This window comes from Octopus bimaculoides, chromosome 1, assembly GCF_046866305.1.
Source record: "Octopus bimaculoides isolate indiv1 chromosome 1, ASM4686630v1, whole genome shotgun sequence".
Lineage (NCBI taxonomy): Eukaryota > Metazoa > Mollusca > Cephalopoda > Octopoda > Octopodidae > Octopus > Octopus bimaculoides.
In genome coordinates this window covers 107,753,934-107,777,896 of record NC_142928.1, presented here as the reverse complement: position 1 = coordinate 107,777,896, position 23,963 = coordinate 107,753,934, and the positions used below count along the sequence as shown (strand labels likewise).

Genomic DNA, 23,963 nt, shown 5'->3' with positions numbered 1-23,963 from the left:
AAGAACATCTGCAGAGAAGATGATGGCTTCAGTTTTTTAAGATGCAAAAGGAGTTGTGTTTATTGACTATCTTCAAAAGTTCACACCATCAATGGAGAGTACTATGCCAAATTGCTGAGGCAGTTACAAAAGGCTATAAAGACCAAATGCCCAGGGAAACTGACAAAAGGAGTCTTGTTTCATTAAAGACAATGCTCTAGCAACTAAGTCCTTGCTTTCAGTGGCTGCTGCGTGTGATTGTGACTTTGAACTGGTTGATCACCCTTCCTATTCTCATGATTTGGCTATTATCTGTTCTCCAACATGAAAATACACTTGGCTGGGAGCTAGTATCGCAGTGATGATGTTGTCATATCTGGTGTTGATGACTTTTGTGACCAACAGGATGAAAGCTTGTTCACCAATAGGATCAAAGCACTGCAACACTGATGGAAGAAGTGTGTGGACTGCAAGAAGAACTATGTTGAAAAGTACCCCTCATTTGGTCACATTCCATGAGAGTATCTTGGTCAGCTTATGAACTTTTTAGCTGACCCTTGGATTAATTGAATCCTTACATTTGAAGCATATAAGGTTATAAAAAAATCTCATGAGACAATTTACAATCTGATACTCTTAAGCATTTATCATTCAAGGATTTATTGTTTGACATGAAGAAGTGAATTTCAGAGAGTGTTTATCTTGCACAACATTACATGTGTTGTCGTGGATTGCAATACTTAACTGGTAAATTCTTAGTAGACAAAAACAATACAAGTATTTTCTATCTGTAACTGACTGATGTAGCTTAAAGCTACATGGATTCAGCAAGATACATAAATTCATCATTTAGAAAGGCCTTAGATATTAACCTTGTGGTAAGTTCACATTCAAATAATTATGGTAATACAAAAAACAAAATGCACCTGTGAAACTACCTTATTACAATATTGATTATGCTTTGACATGTACACATGTTTGAAAAAACAAAAACAAAGCAAAAGCCTCTCCTATTATCTACCCTAGCTAATTAAGGAAAAATATAAAGATATCAATTAGTAATAATTGCAAGAAAAAAACAGAACTCTATCAACATGCCTAATCCAGGAACTGAATCTGGGTTAGAGTTCCTTTAGTCTAAAGCTCTCTTAACTCAGCCATTGTTGTCTCATAATTTATATATACATATATCTATATATGCAAACTTTAGGTTAGTTAAAATATGCTTGTGACATATTTCAACTAGTAAAGACACATTTACTGCAGTTAACATGGAGAAAAGATTCTCTCTTATCTGTTGAATATGGTTGTATTCCCTGTCATTTAAGTGTGAATTTTCAAACAAAATACATTAAATAAGAGGTAGAGAGGAGACTCATTTCAAATTAAGAAGTACTTAATATTTTATTATATTTCTAACCCCTTATGTATTTCAATTAAATTCTAAAATAATTGTGAATTTAGATTGGTTTCATAAAACAACTTTAACTTTTATATTTATCAACATATTAATGTGATTTTTGGAACCTGATTTCACAAAATGTTCTTAACCAAATCTGTTTCATTGTTTTTGCCTTAAAGCGAATCTAAATACAGGTAAATACAAGTAAATTCAACAAAATATAAAATTATTAAAATTTTGTTTAAACATCAGGATAGAAAATGAGTTATTAGCTAATATTCAGTGAGTATACAAAATTTTAATAGAGAAGAATTGTGCAAATTACTAGATTACTTATAAGTTGAACTTAATTGTACATAAAGATAAAACAGAATGAAATACTAGAATTAGTCTTTGAAGAAAACTAGGAATGAAATACATGCCATCACCTAAATGAAATAAACTCACACGTATATAAATCCATAGAAACACATATAATAAGGATGATTCACAATCCAAATTAATCATGCTTTGAAGGTAAATTAAAGGTAAATAAAAAATAAAAACGAGGTAAATTTGAAAAAAAAAAATTTAGAAATCAAATTTACACACACACATACACACACCCACAGTATTCTTAAAAATGCTTGGATTTCTAACTTTCTTCGAAGTATGTGAGAAACCTCAAAATATCTTTTTTTTCTTTGTTTACATTCTGTGTAACAATTTATTTTTGTAGTAATTGCTTCAAAGGAGAAAATAAAAGAAATAGTCTAATAGTTTCATTTCCAAGAAAAGATTGTGGCTAGGTCTAATATCTTCCTAAAAAATTACTAAGAAAAAGTTTTTAAATTCTTACTATATTCAGGTACAAATTCATTTTTTATTCACTATCAGAACTGAAGTCTGAATTGTTTCACTTTCAGAAAAAGAAATACCTGATTCATAATCACACATGTGGTTTTTATGTTTGCCATAGATTTTCTTATATTTTTCTGTTTTCTTTCAAAAATACTTTGAATTCAAATTCAGTGCTTGACAACATGAAACTGGTATCCAGTTTTCATCCACAGTGAAAAAAAATCTCCAAAAATTCGCAACACTCAGATATCATGTACAATTAATGGTGGACAGTGCAACTCAATTGTTTACATAGTGAAACCATGTTTGCACAAATGTATTAATGAGATTTCCACTGAAATTCTCATTTAAATAACGAATAAGTCATTTCAGCCAGTTTTGGGCAGTTTGATAATACTAATGACGATTTTTTGGGGAGGCTACAGCTGGGTTAGTAACTAAAACATTAAAAGTAGAATAGATCTGTTTTGTCTTTATACAGTTTTACACCTTTCTGCTGCAGGTTGTTTTTTATTCCCCGCCTGAAATCTATTGGGTCATGCCATAAATAATGCAGTTTTTTAATACTTCTTTCATTTTTCAAAATTAAGATAAACAAAGTTGTTTTTTAATCTAAAATATGCTCCTCATTTTCTACAATGCTCTTCCATCTTTCTGGTAGAATGGCAAGACCCCTCTTTCCAAATTCACTTGTTCGTGACGAAAAATATTTTTTCTGTCCAAATGATTTTGAAGATTGTAGAATAAACGATAATCTGTCTGGCGAATATGGTGGGTGTGGCATCATTTCTCATTCAAACTGCTCCAGCCTTTGGAATGTCATCCTTGCTGTATGTGGGTGAGCATTATCCTGATATAAGAACACTTTTCAATGGTATGCAGGTATCAATGAATAGTTGAATGACCAAATCCAAGCTTCTCTGCTAGTTCCTCAACAGCTACAATGGGATTTTGTTCCACCAGAGTTTGCAGGATGTCCTCACCGAGCCTTACAGATCTTCCAGGATGAGGCTCATCTTCTAGGCTGTAGTTTCTGGCTTGGAATTTCTCCAACCACCATTAACACAGGCTTATGCTTATTGTCTGATACCTATATACTGCATTAATATTCCTCGCATTTTCTGTTGTGTTGTTGCCTTTATTGAACTCATAGAGCAAAATATGCCGAATATGCTCTTTTGTCACGTCCATTATAGCTTTGAAATAATAACTGTTAAAAATAGAACTGCAGTCTTCAAAACTTGCACTAAGTGCAAGGTAAAATTACTACCTGCTTTTATAGCAAGTTGATGTAGGTAGTTTATTTTGACCTCCTCCGACTTTTAGTTCATGCAATTGAAAAAAATCACATTATTTATGAGATGACCCAATATATATGTATAAATAAATGATAAACAGATGTATTGTAATATAATACTCTTATTAACACCAAACACTTTTACCATGTTAGATCTGGTAAACACACCCAACAAGTCAAATGTAGTTCAACCCACTGAAGTTAGATGCACACTTCTCATTAATCACACATTTAAATGTCATACTGAACAATATAGTTCCTGCGATACAAATAATGGGATTGTCAGAAATAGAATACTTTCTTCATAGCTTTTTGATTACAATTAATCTGGGCCAACATGATAACATCACTGTTTCCTTTGGGTCAATGAGACAAGGCCTTTATGCAGGCATGCAACCTGTTAAATACAGCAGCTATCAGATTTCCCTCAAATCATACAGGGTGGGGAAGACAGGATGGACGTTTTTGAAATGAATATTACTCAGCTCCAGCGGAAGGGAGATACGTACAACAGGTACCATTCGGTCCGTGGTGTCTTAGCATTTTTTTCCCCTTCAAGTGAAGCCATGGCACTGTGGATGATAGAGCATCATGTGTTTGCCTATGAGCTTATGACAGTTACGTGAAGAATAACAAGTCTGTCACAGCAGTTCAGCATGAGTTTCAGCATTCACTGAAATCAGGCAGTTCCCATCTGTAACACAATCTTACGATGGGTGAATGCACTTTGTACACAAGGTACACTAATGAATAGGAAACTGGTGGAAGCGTCACAAACAGTATGGACCCTGGAAATGTGGAACGCATTAGACAAGCTTTGATATGGAGTCTGAATTGCTCTGCTTGAAAGCATTCCACTGAACTTGGCATTGGTAATCGATCGGTAAAGCATATTTTGCATGAAGACCTGCATTTCCACCTGTACAAATTTGTCATTGGGCAACAATTGAAACCATGGGACTATGCACAGCAGCTTAACTTTGTACGTCAGATGGAAGCAATTTTTGAGGCAAAGAACAACATCATTTTGTTAATGAGCGATGAAGCTCATTTTCATCTCAGTAGCATGGTGAATCAACAGAACTGTCTTTATTAGGCTCTTGAAAATCTGAGAGAACTGTAAGAAAGACCACAGCACAGTCCAAAAGTGATGGTCTGGTGTGCTGTTGAAAAAGCTACCATCATTGGTCCTTACTTTTTTGAAGACAATAATGGAAATGCTGTTCCTGTGAACTCCGAGCGTTACATCTAGATAAACAATTTCTTTGTGCCTGAATTATGATGAAAACATGCCTATTTGATGTATGTGGTTTCAGCAGGATGGGGCAACGGTCCACACAGCCAGATCAATGAAAGTTCTTTGCCGTCTCTTTGGTGACCATGTCATTTCAAGGCACTTGTGTATGTGCACAAGCCCTGTACATTGGATAATTTGAAGGAAGCTATTCACATGGAAATCGCCCAAATCGACAGAGCAATGCTGGAGAGAGTGGAGGCGAACTTCCAAGAATGCCTTCAGAAATGCATCAATGAAAACAGACACCTCATGATGGATGCTATTTTCCATGCTTGATTGTGACAAATGCTAATTCAATACAAACACATTGATGTCAATAAAATTTCTTTGCAGCTAAAATTAATGATTTTGTTAATTTTTCAAAAATGTCCATCCACTCTGCCTCACCTTGTACCATTATAAATTAGAAAAGGAAACATTAGGCAATGTACTCATATATATATATATATATATATATATATATATATATGGATTTAAGATATATTGGCGTATTGAATTAAATCAAATGTTGGCACATGTCATATCTTTTGTGTCATAAATGTAGATTGCTCTAGGCACAGGCATGGCTGTGTAGAAAGAAGTTTCTTTCCCTGCCTGACTGGCCTTCGTAGGATTTTCGAGCGAGATCGTTGCCAGTGCCCCTGGACTGGCTCTTGTGCGGGTGGCACATAAAATACACCATTTTGAGCATGGCCGTTGCTAGTACCTGACTGTACCTGACTGGCCTTCGTGCGGGTGACACGTAAAAGCACCCACTACACTCTCTGAGTGGTTGGCGTTAGGAAGGGCATCCAACTGTAGAAACTCTGCCAAATCAGATTGGAGGCTGGTGTTGCCATCCGGTTTCACCAGTCCTCAGTCAAATCGTCCAACCCATGCTAGCATGGAAAGCAGACGTTAAACGATGATGATGATGATGATGATGATTCAAAGTTCAGTACCACAGCATGGCACCTTGGGCAAGTGTCTTCTACTATATGTAGCCCTGTGAATGGATTTGTAGATGAAAATAGAGAGAAGCCCATTGTATATAGACGTGTGTGTGTGTGTGTCTTTGCCTGTCTCTCACCAATGCTTGACAACCAGAGGTGGGCTGTTTATGTCCCTGTAACTTAGCACTTCAGCAAAAAGGATTGACTGAATAAGTACCAGTCTTAGAAAAAAAATAAGTACTGGGGCTGATATGTGTGACTAAACTGTTCAAGGTGGTGCCCCAGCATTGCTGCAGTTTAATGACTGAAACAAGTAAAAGAGAAAAGATAGCTACATAGCACTCTTCAAGAACCAAGGCTATGTATAAGTACCAGTTACGCACTAGGGTCTATGTAATCAACTTGATCCCTTTGTCTGTCCTTGTTTGTCCCCTCTATGTTTAGCCTCGTGTGGGCAATAAAGAAATAAATAATAGAGAAGACGTATATGGATGAGCAGTAGTCAACACCCATGTGTACTTGTAACACAGTATTTTCTTCACTATCAATGATAATGTTGTCAGTTTTTTTTCTTATTGTACCATCAACAAAATAACACATCATGAGATTAAATGCTTACCAATGTGAAATGTTTCTGTCATCTAACCTCAATTTTGCACTTCATGGAAATCAGTCCAACCAGTAGAATGGAATTTAAAATTCCCAATTTTGAATAATGCTGGGACTTTATTTTACATGGAAACTCACAAACCAAAGTAACTACTTAAAAATCATTCAGAATGTAGTTTCAAGTATAAAAGGCCCTTAATCCCTTTTGATGCCAACTCACTTGAAACTGCCACTGGTTCTATAATACATTTATGTTTCAAACATTAGCTTAATAAGGACAAACCTATTTTACTAAATTCTTCATTATTTTCATAATTAACAGAAGCAAAGGCAGCATGTTTCAAAAGATATATGGTAACAAAAAGCATTGAAGGGCTCAGATTAATCCAATTGCTGCTCTATGATTTGCACATGGTTCTTTAATTTAGAGGGAATGTTTTTAACTTCCATAAATATTTCTTTTAATCAGAAATTTGTTTGGTAAATGCGGATCTGATGTTAAACAATAACTCTACGAACAACACTCTTAATTAACTTAAAAGAATGCTCCCCATTAACTTCAGAACCAAAAAAATCATTTCAGGTGCTCAGATCTTTTTAAAGAAAATGTCTGGAATTGATCAATCACACATTCCCCTAGCATTAGACAGCTGCATTAAATAAGTCTGAACAGGAAAATTACTTACCCGTCCATGCGGTAGTCAGGAAGGGATCTATTTAATGATATCATGTCACTAGCCACTAAATTGAATTGATTAATTTTAAATTTTTCTTTAGACTCTTGCTGCCTGTATGCTGGTACAATGACTGGTTTTCCATACTCCCCAGGACCTACTGCATGTGGTATCAAAACTGAAATGAAATGCAAATAATTTAATTAGAATAAAACCAGTAAGATGAATTTAAAAAGGTACTAATAAGTTGGAAATAATCATTGGCTTCAGTGGTGCAGAACTACTGTAACTTACACACCACACTAGTGGTTGTAGATAATCAATAATACAATAGTATAATTTTATGTCATCCAAACCTACCTTAGTCAATCAATAGACTATCTTACTATCATATCATGGTGTCAATTTAACTTCCAATTTATCAAAAACAAAAAGATTGATATTTAAGTTTGTTACAAATACATCAGCTTTGAGGGATTCTAAAGTAAGATAAGTTTCCAATTCTGAAGAATCAATTCTCCCAAGCACAGAGAGTAACAATTACCCACAGTAACAGGGATCATAAAAATCTTCATTCCCATAAGAATACAGTAAATGAAACAGGATGGCTCCCATATTGTAGTTATTATAAGTGGAAGGTTCTCAAGGTCAAGACTACATTGGTAAGTTTTACAAAGCAATGCACTGCCTCAAAAAAAGTGAAGTTAATCTTAAGTTAATCACTATGTCAATCTACCCTTATAATAATACATATATACACTGAACCGCAAAAGAAACGAGATATTTTCAAATATCATTTTTATAAGGTAAATTCTGAAAATTAATTTTGGTGATGTAAGTGTAAATATTCCAAGATATGTACCCAAGCTATATGCATCGCACTTACAGAAACACATCTATCTGCAGAGATTAATGATGCAGAGATGCACTTACCAATGTAGCATATCTTCCGTATAGATAGAAGAAAAATAAGTCACAGTGGAGTTGCAATGTACATCCGCAAAGATGTCACACCATTAACCTTGTTAACGAAGTTGAACTCTGTGTGTGATACACTTTTAGTACATCTAATGTAACTTGATATAGTGATATGCACAATATATAGACCACGTGATGCCTCAAATCATGATGGAAAATTTGATGAAAGACTCAGTGGGAAAAAAGAAAGTACTAACATAATTGGATCAACGTAATACTAAATTTCTGTTGGGTGACTGCAACTTCCCCAACATCAGGTTGCATGAGGGAAATATAACCCCAGGAATGAAGCACAATGAGCGAAATCAGGCAGAATCTCTGCTTGATCTTAGGAAAAGTTGTTTTATGGAGCTGTAACATCCTTGGGACTTATGTGAGATTATTGCTACACTGGTAACTATTTGTTTACTTTTTCCATGTTATTTGTACACATTGAGAAATACACATACATTCATATATATATATATATATATATATGAATGTAAGTAGATAGATAAATATATGTAGATATATAATTATATATATATATATACACAGTGAGAATTTACAAAAAAAAAAAAGACGAATATGGGTGTGTAAACAACAAACAGATGTATTAGTTTAATGCTCGGGAAGTGAGAAAGTCTTTTACATTTCAAGCTTATGATCTTTGACAGAAAGTAACACAAGAATAAACAGGGACAATACAGTAGTGGTGATCCCGAAACGAAGGTGTGAGAGTGTGTATGTGCGTGTGGAAGGGGGCTGGTGACATTGATGCGTGTGTGTGTGTGTGTGTGTGTGTGTGTGTGTGTGCATGTGTAGGTGTAGGTGCTGGGAAGTGGTCAGTGCTAGTGTGTGTGGGATGGTGTGGTATGGTGGTGTGTGGTGTAGTGGTGTTGGGGTGTGGGGGAGGCGAGAGTGGGGGGAAGGGCGGGGTGGGATGAATAGGGATGGTGGTGTTGGAATGTGTAGGGGTGGGGTGATAAAGGGAGAGGGTGGAAGGGAGAAGGTGGGTAGGAGTGAGGAGAGGTGGGTGGTAGGAAGTAGGTGTGAAAGGAAGAGAGGAGGAGGGTTAGACGAAGAAGAGAAGAGAGTTGAGACCATGTGGCACAAAGGAGTGAAGAGAGAAGAGTAATCCCTGCTCACAATGAAGACAGGAGTCCGGATGGCCCCTGTGCAAGGACAATCCGAACACAGACAGGTGTTGTAAAGAGTGACCGGTAGAGTGAAAATGGCATGGGGCCAGGGTGTCATTGTCGAGTCAGATGTCTCGGAGGTGTTCCACGAACCAGTCAGCCAAGTGGCGTCCTGTTTGACTGATATATAGACAAGGACAGAGAGAGCAAGTGAAGGAGTCAGTGATATGATAGGGTGAATGATGGGTGCCTGTGAGGAGGGTGGTCTTGGAGAGGTGAGAGCAAGTGCGGATGCGTGGGCGGGAGCAGAGAAATGAGCCAGGTTGGGAGGTTGGGTTAGGGGAGAAGCAATGGACCAAGAGGTCTTGTAAGTTGTGGGCTCGAATGAAGGAGGGGAGGGGTCGGTTAGGGAAGATGTGTGAAGTAAAGGGGTCGGACTGGGGTCGCTGGAAGGCTAGAAGAATGGTGCGTTGGATGTAGGGTGGTAGGTGAAGGGAAACGGGAGATGGGTGACAGCAGGGCGGGTGCAGAGGGAGAGAGCAGATGCACAGTCCAAGGAATATGCTCAGGCAAGGGTGGAGTGGATAGTGGTGAGGGGATATCCACGTAGGATGAAGTGGTAAGCCATGAGTTGACACTGAGTCTCAAAGTCATGGTTGTCACAGCAGAGCCTGAGTAGACGAAGGAATTGGGAATAGGAGATGGAGAGCTTGGTGTGTTCAGGGTGGGAGGAGTAGAAGTTGAGGTATGAGTGTGAGTCTGTGTGTTTGTAGTGGATGGTGGTAGTGAGAGTGGAGTGATGAATGCTGACCAAAATGTCGAGAAAGGCGACTGAGGTATTGGAAATAGCGCAGAAGTGGAGGGCAGGATGGAAAGATTTGACAAAAGAGATCAAAGAGTCTAGAGGAAAGATATATATATATATATATATATATATATATACATACACACATACACATATATATGTACATATATATACATATATAAACACACATTATATATATATATATATATAAACACACACATCATATATATATATGTATGTATATGTGTGTGTGTGTGTGTGTGTATGTATGTGTCTATTTGTATATATTAATCACATCACAGATTACTGAACTTTTTCACATTGAAAATATAACCATTTTCATATCTTCTGGGAGACATTTAATCATGTTTAAAAATGCAAAAATTAACTTTTTATGTAGGCAAAAATCAAAAAAGAAATAAATGCTGACAATGGATATAACATTTCATCAGCTAGTCAGACTTAAAACAAATTATTCATATAATGTCAACATTCAATATCAATATAAGAAAAAAACAACAACAAAAAAAAAAGCATATTTTTCAAATCATCCTTATGCGTCCCATAAAAATCACTTTTACTGAGAAAATAACAGAATGACAAATTGCTTTGATAGCAAATTGGGATATTGTTTACATCTGAAATTACTAAACCTTTTTTGTGCTGAAAGTATGACCATTTCAGATTTCTTGGGAGATATTTTACCCTTGTTTTAACAACAGAACTTACTTTTATTTTGTTACATAGGCAAAGCAATCTAAAATAGGCTGGAATTAGATCTAAAATGACCGGGTTTTTTTCTTCTGCTAACACAAAATATGTCAAACAAAAAGATTTTTTAAAATTATTTTCACAATGAAAATATAATTGTTAAAAGAAATAGAAAATAGTGTAATCCATACAGAAATACTGAACATGAATAGCAATAAAAAAAAGAAAAAAAACATTCAGAATCAAAGTTGCTTTATAAACCTAACAATTGCAGTCACTTGATCTATTCATAGACATGTATTAATTAAAAGAATTGCCGCCAGACTCTGCCTAGCATGATTAATATAAAATCTATTCTCTCTAAAGTTTGACATCACTTCGGCAAAGTGCCACTCTAATCAGTCAATGATGGAGTGAGCATATCACCCCCAGATCAGGTCCAGTTTCATTATAGAAAGAAAAGTATTAACTCCTCAAAATGAAAATGATGGGTATAGTATAATAGCCATTGCAATAGAAAATAAAAATATGCTGAATAGGCATTTAAATTTCATTTAGAAAAGCCATATCAATAACTGTGAGCTGTTAGTGTGAATGAGCACTGTAATGAGATGTATAAATTATGACTATATACCAAATATATATATATATATACACACATATATATATATATATACACACATATATATATATATATATATATATATATATATATATATATATATATATATATATATATATATATATATGTTTATACATCAAAAGTTAGTGCTTTGTTAATATCATTTCACGCATTGATCCTTATTCCACTTTCTTTCATGTACTGCCACTGTGTGTGAGAGAGGACAAGTGAAAGAAGTTTCTCAGTGGAAACCCAGAAGTCTAACACCATGAGGAACATCTCTGGTGGCACATTTATCAGTTGGTACAATAAACACAAATAGCTTTCTCTTTTAGTTCCTTATTCATCTTACAGTGATTAGCACACTTCACCATCACAAATGCAAAAAGAATGCAAAAATAGCCTCAGCATTAATAACCTCACAAATTCTAAACCCTGTGCTGGGAAGTATGCCATTAATATTGGCTTATTCAAAGTTTAACTGAGATTAAGCAACAACAACTCTGAGTTAAATCTAATGTACTCTAATATATTTTCACATGAAAAAATGAAACAACTTGCTTTATCATTTACAAAAAAGAATAAAAGTGAATGACAGAAGTAAATTTCTAGAGATGAGAACATTAACAAGAATTTATCTTAAAATGAGGAATGATTCTTGAGCCAGTGTGTGCGCACATGTGTGTGTGTGTGTGTGTGAGTGAAGAGAGAGAGAGAGAGAGAGAGAGAGAGAGAGAGAGAGAGAGAGAGAGAGAGAGAGAAAGAGAGATCTTTTACTTGCTTCAGTTACTGAACAGTTGTCATGTTGGGGCACTGCCTTGAAGGGTTTAGCTGTTTTATTTTTTAACTCCAGTACTTATTCTAGTAGTCTCTTTTGCTGAACTCTAAGTTATGAGAACATAAACAAACCAACACTGGTTGTCAAGCAGTAGTGGAGAACATACATGACATGCTTCTTTCAATATCCATCTACTAAATCCACTTACAAGGTTTTAGTTGACCCATGGCTATAGTAGACACTTCCAATCCTAACATGAGTGACAAGTCAGACATCCTTTTAGTGGCTAATCCTTACCTGTTTCCAAGTGAGACATTTCATATTTTATGCATATGCAAAGGCACAAAAACAATAGATCTGTTGCCAGGCAAAATGGCAACAGCATCACAACCCATAGCTGATGTGCAGTGAAGCATAAATGCTAACAAAGAAACATACATACATACGTACAAATACACATTTTCTCTAGCAAATCCATTCACAAGCCTTTGATCAACCAGAGGCTACTGTGGAAGGCACTGGTCTAAGAAACTGCAGTGAGACTGAACCAGAAACCACATGCATGCACCTTTGTGTGCATGCATGCATGCACTTAAGTGATATGGTGATTAAAGTAAACAACTGCAAAACTTTTGGCTTTCTAAGAAAGCAGAATGTTGTCGTCCTCAAGCCAGGTAATACAGAAATCATTTTTACTAAATCTTCAACTACTTTCTATTTGTTTTCCAAAGCAAATATTCATTTCAGAATCTTTGGCATTGAGTAATATAGTGCAGACATTTATCTATTTATTGAAATTACCAATAATAGCCAGGAAATCTATTTTGATTGTTTTGTGGAGTCAACTTGGATTTGTCCAAGTGAAGCTGGTCAACTGTATATTTTCCATATCAGACATTTTAGAATGTATGTCACTGGGTAAATCAAGTTGAATGCTTTATTAAAATACTTTTTTTTTGCTCTTATATTATCTAATCATGTGGCCCAATTTGAATCTATACTCTTTATTCAAAAGTGACTGTTAATTCTAATTTGTCTTCACCTGAGGTTTGCATTCAATAAATGATACCTTTAAAGTTTAAAACTGTTTGGTGAATAGAAAATTACTATTCTTTGTTTTGCTTTAACTCTTTAGCATTTAAACCAGCCATATCTGGCCAAAATAATCTACCTGTTTTAGTTTCAAAGTGGCCAGATCTGGCCTCTTACACTTACTCCACAATATTATTCTAATAATAGACAATCATGTCACTGAGATATTAAAGCTACAAGGTAGTGCAAAATTAATTCAAAACAATATGAATAAATAAGCATTACATATGACTGAGAAATCTAAATGCTAAATGGTTAACTTAATATAAAGTTATCAACTTAAGTCACCTATTTTCTGGTAATGATTCAATGGATTAACATTAGCAAGAAGAACTTTCATAAAATAAATATCTTCATGATAGTGGATATGGTAAGGAATAAACGAAAAAAAGTATTTGCATCCAGATATAATTAATTCTTGTTTTTTTTTTTATGTTTTGCATTCAGATATAATGGCTACAGAAATATCAAATGATTCTTTTGACATTAAACAATTCCTATTCAAATATCAATTAAAAAACAACTACAAAAGCCAACACAGTCATGTGACTTGCAGCCAAAATTCTTTTAAATTGTGTCCTATCATCTTAAAAAGAAAAGAAAAAAAAGGACCGACAAACAGATATCCTAGACCTACAAAAAGAGGAGATGGTCATAACTGGAATACACTTTTCATCATGGAATTGACAAATTAGAGTTGCCCCGGGACTATAAAAACTACAATAGAGAGATTAATCTTAAAATTTTATTGAAGAAATCTTACAGCCTACACATAGCAAAAGCTGCATTTCAAAGACTGGGCTTCATTTCAAGCCTCAAAATATTTTCCAGATAGTTACTAATTTTTACCACATGAAACCAAATTCTTAGACATTTGCTATCAGATAAGCTAGCTGGCTGAGAGACAAAGCTTTGCTATTCACAAATGCGATCTAATTATTAACCCTTTAGCATTTAAACCGACCATATCCAGCCAAAAGTATTCTGCCTATTCTATGTTCAAACTGATCAGATCTAGTCTTTCACACCAACCCTACAATAACATTTTAAAAATTAACAGCTACCTCATCAAAATCTCATAGCTACAAGATAATGCATGATTAGTTCAAAACAATGTGGATAAAAAAGCATTAATTATGGCAGAATAATGTGAACACTAAAAGGTTAAGCTATGTTTATTTGAGTGGTTTTTTTTTTTGCTTTACTTCTGTCTCACGGTAGCAAAACACCATTGTTACTACCACTATGTAGCATGATTTTTGCAGGAGGATGGAGGTATGAGTAGCAACTGAGGTGACCCACAAGTGAGTTTTTTGGTTGGTAGTACAGTAAGGTGAAACTAGAATTTGGTGGGGCTGGTTGTGGTGATGGTAGTCCAATACTGTCTCCAACATATATATGTGGTCCAAAAGAATGACAAGATGGAGTCAGAGTGAAGTGGATGATGCAGGCTACCATGGTAGTAAAGAGATGAGATGGGGAGGAGGAGGTATTATTAGTGATGAAGAGATGTAAATCATGAAAGAGGTGAGGGTACAAAGTGAGGGAGGAGGATAAAGCATCAGGGTCGGTAAAATTTCATATTTTTCAAGATCAATCAATATATCAATGAAAGTAATTCTAATTAACATCAGGTTAAAAACTCAATACACTAATAAACAAAGTGTAAAACTAATTAGAATGGATACCAGTATACTTCTGAGATATATTTTTATTAACTTATGGAAAAGTATAAAACAAAATCAACCCCAGCAGGACTTTAATCCTTTAGCATTTAAACTGGCCATATCCAACCTCTTACACCTTCCCTACAAAGCCATTCTAAAATAAGCTATCACATCATCAAAATTTTGAAGCTATGAGATAATGCATCACTAATTCAAAACAAAGTAAATAAACATATCTGACAGAGTGATCTGAATACTAAAGGGTTAAATTCAATCCAGTCAGGATTGTATCTCTATAACTGCATTCTTATCCCTACCTTACTAACAACAAATCTACTCAAGAATCAATAAAACTTAATGTAATCAAGAGCAAACTTTTCTTTGCCTAATTAGATAGCAGAGTAACTCTTTCAAATAAAAGTGTATATATATATATATATAGGGCATCCAGTTGTAGAAAGCTTGCCAAATCAGATTGGTGCCTGGTGCAGCCTCCTGGCTTGCTTGCCAGTCACAGTCAAACTGTGTGTGTGTTTCTTGAGATATCTATGTTTTAGATTACAATTCAGCAAAAAGAAACATTGACAATTTGAAATTGCTTGTCAACTGCCATCTTTTTTCTGTAACTAGTTGTAACTTTTACACTTGGAGTTTCTTTTTAAAATTCTTTCTGATTTATGTTTTAAAGCATAGCTTAGGTTTAAATGTATGGAAAGCAAACATTAAATGACGATTATATATATATATATATATATATATATATATATATATATATATATATATAGTAAATCCCAAAAAGAAGAACAAACAAAAAGACAACAACGCGAGTACGAGGTATGTGTAAAGTATTAGCAGATGCTCAGGGAAGGAAAGAAAGATGGTTTAACGTTTTGAGCAGACGCTCTTCTTTGGAAACAGAGGAAAGTCCAATAGAAAGGAAGATGGGGGAAGAAAATCGCCAACGATTCACATGTAGTTACATATATATGTATATATAGGTGAAGAAAATGGATGTAATAACAAGGGGAAAGTCGTTTTCGCTGGTATGCCTTTAATTTAATTAGATAAAGAAGAAGGAATCAAAAATGATGGTAGCATTTATGATCATTTCGATTTACTAGTTTTAGTGAATCTTTTCAGAATGTGAAACTAGATAGATACATCGGTTAGGATGCGAAATATATATATATATATATATATATATATATATATATATAGGGGAGAGAGAGAGAAAGAGAGAAAGTGTTTAAAAAGAATGCATGCTAAAAAGAAAGGAAAACTTTTTCAAGCTGGATTAATCCAATCAATATTAAATATGCTATTGAGAATTCCAGCAACTTCTGGAATTTGGTAGGGGCAGTTGAGAATATTCTTAGAGAACTGTTCATTCATTTGAAGTCGATATTTCTTCAACTCGCTGGAAAATATTTAATGAAAATCAGGTGAAAGATGTCCACATCATGTAAGGTGTGTTCTTGTATCAACGATGCCAAGAATCAAAGCAAAATTTTAACTGATTTTTTTTTATATAAATAACAGTACAAAAAAAAAAAATCCCTCCAGATATTGTCAATTTGCTTTTAATATCATTTTATTTGTGTATTTGCACAAGTGAGCAACCACCTGCCAGTCCATTCCTCATCTGTCCACATATATATATATAATATATATATATACACACATCAAATAGAAAAACAGTTGTGCAACTGTTTTACCATCTGGTTGTATGGTATAAGCAAAGAAATAAAACTGGATTTATCTCAATCTTTTCAGCAAATGAAATAACTTGATTCACAAGAATCAACAAAAAAAAAAAAAAAAAAAAAAAAAACGAACTAAAAAACTTTTTAAAAAACCACAAAAAACTAAACATACACAGTGTCATTAATATAATAATGTATGTGTCATCAATGAATTTTCTAGTTGTGATATTATATTCCTCCTCAAAGGCAGTGAAGTGGCAGAGTGGTTAGCATGCCAGGCAAAATGCTTAGCAGCATTTCATCCATGTTTACGTTCTGAGTTCAAATTCCACCATGGTCAACTTTGCCTTTCATCCTTTTGTTGAGCCCTGGGGGTTGATTTAATCGACTTAGTCCCCACCCAGCTACTGAAATTGTTGATGTAATCAACTTAACCCCCTCCCCCAAAATTACTGACCTTGTGCCAAAATTTGAAAAAGTGACAAGATGGCAGAATTGTTAGCAAGCCAGGCAAAATGCTTACCAGCAATTTGTTTGTCTTAATGTTCTTGGTTCAGATGTCGCTGGAGTTGACTTTGCCCTTCATCTTTTCAAAAAAGTATCAGTTGAGCACTGGGGATTGATTTAATCGACTTAGTCCCCCACCTACCTACTGAAATTGCTGACCTTGTGTCAAAATTTGAAACCAATATTATATTTTTCCTCACAACATGACTGATTTGGGGTGAAAAGGAAGAATAATTATCTTTCATTTAGGTATGTTTATATCTTTAATTATGTACACATACACACACCCTTCTTGAACCCCCCACCCCAAATACTCTTATTTTCAACACAAATGGCAAACATGGGTCCTGTCATTTTACTGTTATCCACTGCCAATAAAAGAAGGATATTAAGACATAATCCAGAATGTGAATACTTTCATTAAGGAATAATTCTGTTTTAACAAATATGTTCATTCTACAATGCATACCAGCCATTTCAATTAATTCATGTGGCCTAAATTATTTCATTAAATCTTTCGATATCCCAGCTGAAACTGCCTCTGGCTCTGTAGTACAAATGTCTGGTTTTCGTAAGCTTTGAATTAAAATCTTCCACCAAACCTTTGTCACAATTTATGTTCATAACACTAGCTTAATGATAAGTAAGTTATTTTACTAAATTCTTTGTTATATTTAAAATTAATTGAAAGAAACACTGATCATCTCAACATAAATACAGTAATGAAAGGTTTAAACTGCTGGTGATGCATTTGACAATATTCTAACTGATTCAGTGACTTTTCATTTATATTATCAGCATTGATCATTTATTAATTTACGCTTGATACTGAATAATTAAAGTATATAATGAACAGAAATGTTTGTGTATATAATTTCTTTCATTAACGTTTACATTTTGATAATAAAAGTATTAACATTTTGGTTACATCTTTGATATACTTCCACTGAAAGTTAATGACTTTTTGCTAGTTGTACCCAGCTTTTAAACTATCTATCCTTCCGTCCATCCATCCTTTTCCTATCTATCTACATCACATAACTGTGGTGGAGTTGTCTACAGCAGACATGCTGGCATTTCCAATGTGTTTTTTGGCTTCAATTGGTACGTACCACAGGAGATTTCAATTTTACTACCATAACTAATGATAAAGGAACAGCAACAACAATGGCAGACACTGACAATAATTACAAATATTCATGCATGCATGCATAAATAAACAGTAAATCAAGATCAATGTTAAGTAAAACAAGGACATAGGTTCAGATAACAGAAAGAGCCAACAGTTAAAGCACTGAATTGCTGACCATGAAACACTGTTTTTGATGGTCAGGACATGTAGCAAGAATGGAATAGTCATGGTTGGAAGAGTCAAGGTTCCTACACAAAGTCTTATTCAGCAAGCTCACTTGAAGGAAAAGACTATGGGGTTGCACTTTTCGAAGAAACAAGGACCAACTCAAAACAATACTGAAAGCCACTGGACTTGAGCCTAAATTGTTTGAAACACAAGCCTGAGACCATATGAAGTAGTGGTCTTCCATCACCACTGAAACCAAAAACCTCAAAGTCACCCAAAGAAAAAACAAAGAAATTAAATGAAGGTACAGAAAGGCCTGACAAAATCAACCTTGTCCTCCACCAATATTACTGTGCAGTCAATGCCATCAACTCTTCTATGCAAGAACTGGTCTACATAATCATCAACATCATCACCTTAAAGGAAGCATATAGCAAAGAAGACTAAATTCTCGGATACAAGATAGACACAACGACATTCATAGTATTGGGTTGTCCGGAAAGTTTGTGCCGATTTATAGTAGCTTACCTTTCGACTTATTTGCCATGAAACCACCTCAATTCTGGGAAGTGGGTATTTTCAAGTTAAAGGAAAGATAGACGCATTATACAACAAAATGGTTCGTATTTGGTTGATTAAAAATGTAATGGCAAGTATTTATTGACCTTTTTCTTTCCTTTAAAAATCGGCACGAACTTTGCGGCACAAACCCAATACAAAACTCACTGATGTAGTTCATACAGAGAGAAAACAAGATAGATAGACAGAGACAGTGTCTTTGCATTATTATATATAATTTTACATTTGCATGCTAAAAAGGGTTAGAAATTTGTGAATATGAATGGTTTTCTGTAAATGTACGTATGTATGTATGCTTTCAGGCACGTGTTCTTGTGTGTATATATGTCTGTGTGTCAAGGTGAATGTACTGTGGTATGTGTGTGTGTGTGTGTGTGTGTGTGTGTGTGTGTGTGTGTGTGTGTACGTATGTGTGGTAGTTAAATACATTTAAACCTAAGCTATGCTTTAAAACATAAATCAGAAAGAATTTTAAAAAGAAACTCCAAGTGTAAAAGTTACAACTAGTTACAGAAAAAAGATGGCAGTTGACAAGCAATTTCAAATTGCCAATGTTTCTTTTTGCTGAATTGTAATCTAAAACATAGATATCTCAAGAAACACACACACACAAAGTGGGTGGGTAGGGTTCTTATTTTTAATTCCACATCATCTGTTTTAGTACATGTAGTACTGTACTATATTTCTTAAAAGTGACAGGGTCTGATTTGAAGGAGTTTGGGTAGTACTTTTGGCCAGTTGAGCAAATATATAAAAACTTCTTTTATTGTAATTCCAACAGTTAAGCCTAGTGCAAGTATATATGTAAATGTTTGGGCGTATTTGTGTGTATGTATATGTGTGTGTGTGTGTGTGTGTGTGTGTGTGTGTGTGTGTGTATATATGTATAATCAGGGACATGCCGCCTAGGTATGAAATAGATCGAAAACAACATTTTCCTTTTATAGCAAAATATGTATCTAATTCAATAAAACTATGAAGGTTACTCTGATTACTATGCATAAAATGAAAATTTTTTTTTTTGTAGATTAGGTAGGCATAATTTGCACCTGCCTTTCTATCTCAGTATTTAAGCTATGCATAGTACCTTTGTAGTACATGTACTGCGTACATTTCTACAATATTTCCTTTACATTCTGTAAAAACAGAAGTAAATCTGCTTACAACTCAGTCATGCGGCTGTGTTTTGCTTACTTTTTGTGTGTTTTACTACATAAATGTCACCAACTGCCTACCCAAAGTAATTACTGATGGCATGTACCTGATATGTGTGTATGTGTAAAGGGGAGGGGGTGGAATTATTTCAAATATTCAGATGAATATTTTGGCATGAGCTAGACTTTCCAAAATATTGTCTAAAAGTTTCTCCAAATTTGCTAAACACCATGACAGTCAATATTTAACACCCTCTTCTTTTTCATTCTTTCTTTGCTCTCCTTTTGTAAATAAACAAATAAAACAGACAATTCTTTCAAAGGATTTTCATAACTGCTTTTTTTGTTTTTGTTTTACTAAACCTCTCTTCTTTTGCACTACCACACACAAATACGCACCTCAGGAAAAAAAGATAATATGCTCCATGTCACAGGAAATAATTTGAGAGTTATAATGACAGCATTTCATTTACTGTCAACTCTCTGCCTTAGTTGAAGTAAACAACCTCTACTCAACTACATTACTGTCCAGGGAGCAAGAATTCAAGTCTATGTATAAACCACTTCCCATTCTTGGGAAAGGAAAGAAGAAAGATAAAAAAAATTCTTGTGACAAATAATAGCAGGTTTTATAATGTCAAAATGAAAACTGGCAGAAATTATTGCATTGCTATTTATTATGCAAGAACTCAAAAGATTAAGCTACAGGTTTCCAACTTACATGACAATTAGTTCGGTTCTGTTTTAATTATTTGTTTATCAAATGTACAGCTGATTATGATTTAAGAAAAATTGAATTTTGACTGATTAAAATATATATATATTCAATGATGTAAAGTAAACTAACAGGTGGGTGTTTTTAGCAAATATACTTTTAGCCTAACTGTGAGGAGAAGAAACTGGTTAAAATGTGTCCAAAGAAGAAACAAAAAGATGACCAAGCATGTTTCAGAGTTATTTTTAGCAGTTCATGGCAGATTGGCTACTCTTTTCTCTGACAACAGATAACAGGAACTTATTGCAATTCATTGTATAAACAAATTTGGACAAAGGCAAGTTGTTCTAATTTACATAATAGTAGTGCAAGTGCTGTCAACATTTAATTAATAAAAGGACTACTTCATTTATCCGAACATTGCCAATACTTGCCCTGTTGTTATACAGATTAGGGGCATGTGTATACTATAAATAGTTTCAAGCTATAACTATCTCTCTCTCTTTCTCTCTGTGATCACAGAATCAAGAAATTGAACTCTGATAAACCAGTGTTAAATGAGGAAGCAGGACAGGTCAATCTCATATTTCTGGACACAAATAATAACATGCTTTAACAACACTATCTCCTTATCACAGTATGCTAAAGAATGTACTTTGACCTTTATAAATTCATATTTACAAATATGTTTTATTTTTCACTTTGCTGTGGCCATTTTGGTGCACTGATTTCAAGTGTTCTAAGTGATCCTACGGAACCCAGTATTTGTTTCAGTGATAATTACTATAGCAATCTCTATTTGTTGAATTGTTAAGACACAAGACACAAAATAAACAGCATGTTTTCCATTTACCAAATTCCACAGGTCAAATCAAGGTATAGGTGAAGATATTACACACACACATGTACATGAGGTCTGTATGTGTTATAACAATGGGGAAATCTAACAGAAGTCAAGTTAACATTTGCATGCAAATGATTAGAAAAAAGAAAATGCAAAAACAAAGTATATTTTAGTTTTATTATAACAGAAAGGTGATAAAAGACATTTTACAGTGCAAAACTGGAGAAAAGTAAATCTATCCAATATATTGGTTTATCATTTCACATGTCCATGGTTATGGATAGTTGAAGCAGAAATATTGAATAAATTTTTCTTTCTCTTTTATTATACACACCCACACATCTATATGAATTAAAGTTTTAGTAAGGCAATAAAGGCAAGTCATTTCTACCCTCAAAGAAATGCTTGCACTTGATATACAGATAAATAGTACATAGGAATTGCATTGTTGCACGCAGTGTTAAGTATAGATGCACAAGCAGTATAGTGGGGACATAGTCAGGATAACACAGAAGGTAGATCTGAAGCACATACATAGGAGTAGTAAGAATACGTGCAAAATAAACTCCCTTTAAATGCTTTGAAGGCATTCTAGAAGTAGTTGATAGCTTTTGTTATTTAGATGACCTAATTAACAGTGGAAATATGAGCACTGAAGCATAGTGGTCAGAGTAAGAAAAAGGTGAAGTTCAAAGGGTTATTAACTCTACTGACAACAAAAGGCTTCTCTTTCAGAGTGAAAGATAGATTGTATGATGCTTCAGTTTGAGGTGTGGTGCTTTGTGGTAGCAAGACTGAAGTTTTGAATCCAAAGGGTGTCTGAAGAATAGACAGAAATGAACTATGACCTGCTGGATGTATAATGTAAGTGTACATGAATGAATATAAATGAGTTGAGGAAGAAAAAAACTGGTTACAAGAGAAATCAAATGTAGTAAGAGAAGCGATTGCACTGGTGGGGTACCTGATGTGTAAGGAGGATAACAGCTGTATCAAATGTTGTATGCTCAGTGAATTATACCCATGGAAGACAGTGATCTAGGAAGAAATAGGATAAAGTGTTGATGGCTGGACTCAAGGATCTGTACTTCATGAACATGACAAAATACCAAAATGATGATAAGCAACATATGTTGCTTTAGATCTTCCCATTCATGGATGCAAAACAAAACATTAAATCGTACCATACCACTGGTGTAATGTGAGATATTGCTGAATCTGTCCAATGTAATTATTCTGCACTACCAATTATCTGTATCACTCTCACATTACAATGTCTATATAATGAGAGGTTTATTGGTATCTCTGAGAAAACCACCATCATCCCTTGGCAATGCTAGTCATCACTCCCCTTTCTTCTAGGATATAACTTGCTCTCTTACCATTGCCATCTCTATAACTATCCATTTCTTATTCTCTCTCTCTCTTATTAACAAACATCAACTTGATACTGCTAGCCATCACTCTCCCATCACAATGACACCATCCAATCATTGTTTCTTTCATCACACTCTCACCTCTTTCACTTCGTCACCCAGTTCTTTCCTGTCATTGTTCTCTCTCTTCTGATAATGTTGCTTTGAATGAACAGACAAGACAGAGCAGAGAGAATTATTTGCTGAGTGAGGTGTACGGCAACCTCACTAGTACTGGTGTCATGCAAGAAAAGCAATCAGTACATTCTGTAAAGCGCTTTGGTATTAGGAAGGGCATCCAGCAAAAGAAATTACGCCAAAAATGGAACATATGACCAAGACATAGCCCTCAGCAGCTGCTAGACTCACCCAACCCACGATGATTGGTTTCTTTACACAAACACACACTAAAATGATTATATGGGAAGTGAAATATAAGATCTTAGTATCCATACAAAGAACTTGTTTTAGAAAGTTAGAACAATCATAAGATGAAGAATCAGTTGTTTAATTTAGTAGCATTTACTTCTTTTATAATTTAGTATGCAGTTGGAGATGGCACTAGATGTGTGTATGTGTGTGAGACAAAGAGAGAGGTCATTTTAAAAAGTGGAGGGGGGGGGGGTAAAAGTAATTTCGTAATAGTGAAATCTAGATATTAGCAGACAAATTAGCTGGTAAGAATATACCATAGGAAAACAATTTGCAGATGATAAGTGTTTGAATGAAGGATTGTATGCAATGTTTGCTGCAGGATTTAATTACAATACAAAGAAATGAGAAAGAGTGATGAGTAGCAGAGATATGTATCCAGCAGATAGATTGAGGTCAGTGAGTTGTAATTAGTAAGTTCTGATGAAAAGATTGTTAGTGTAGCATTCAAAACCAAAGAGAGGAAACAAGAACAATATGCCATGGACTGAAGAATTTTTGGAATGTTGGAGC

At 34.6% G+C, this 23,963-nt stretch overlaps 1 protein-coding gene across 50 annotated transcripts in view; it reads right to left on the bottom strand.

The window, feature by feature from the left end:
• Nucleotides 1-23,963, bottom strand: part of LOC106872289 (polypeptide N-acetylgalactosaminyltransferase 1) — a 524,361-nt gene that overhangs the window by 104,614 nt on the left and 395,784 nt on the right. For all 50 annotated transcript variants that reach the window (XM_089355787.1, XM_014919225.3, XM_014919227.3 and 47 more), the window contains one exon: nucleotides 7,043-7,208. In XM_089355787.1, the coding sequence (XP_089211913.1) occupies nucleotides 7,043-7,208 (166 nt within the window). The remainder of the gene's footprint in view (nucleotides 1-7,042; nucleotides 7,209-23,963) is intronic.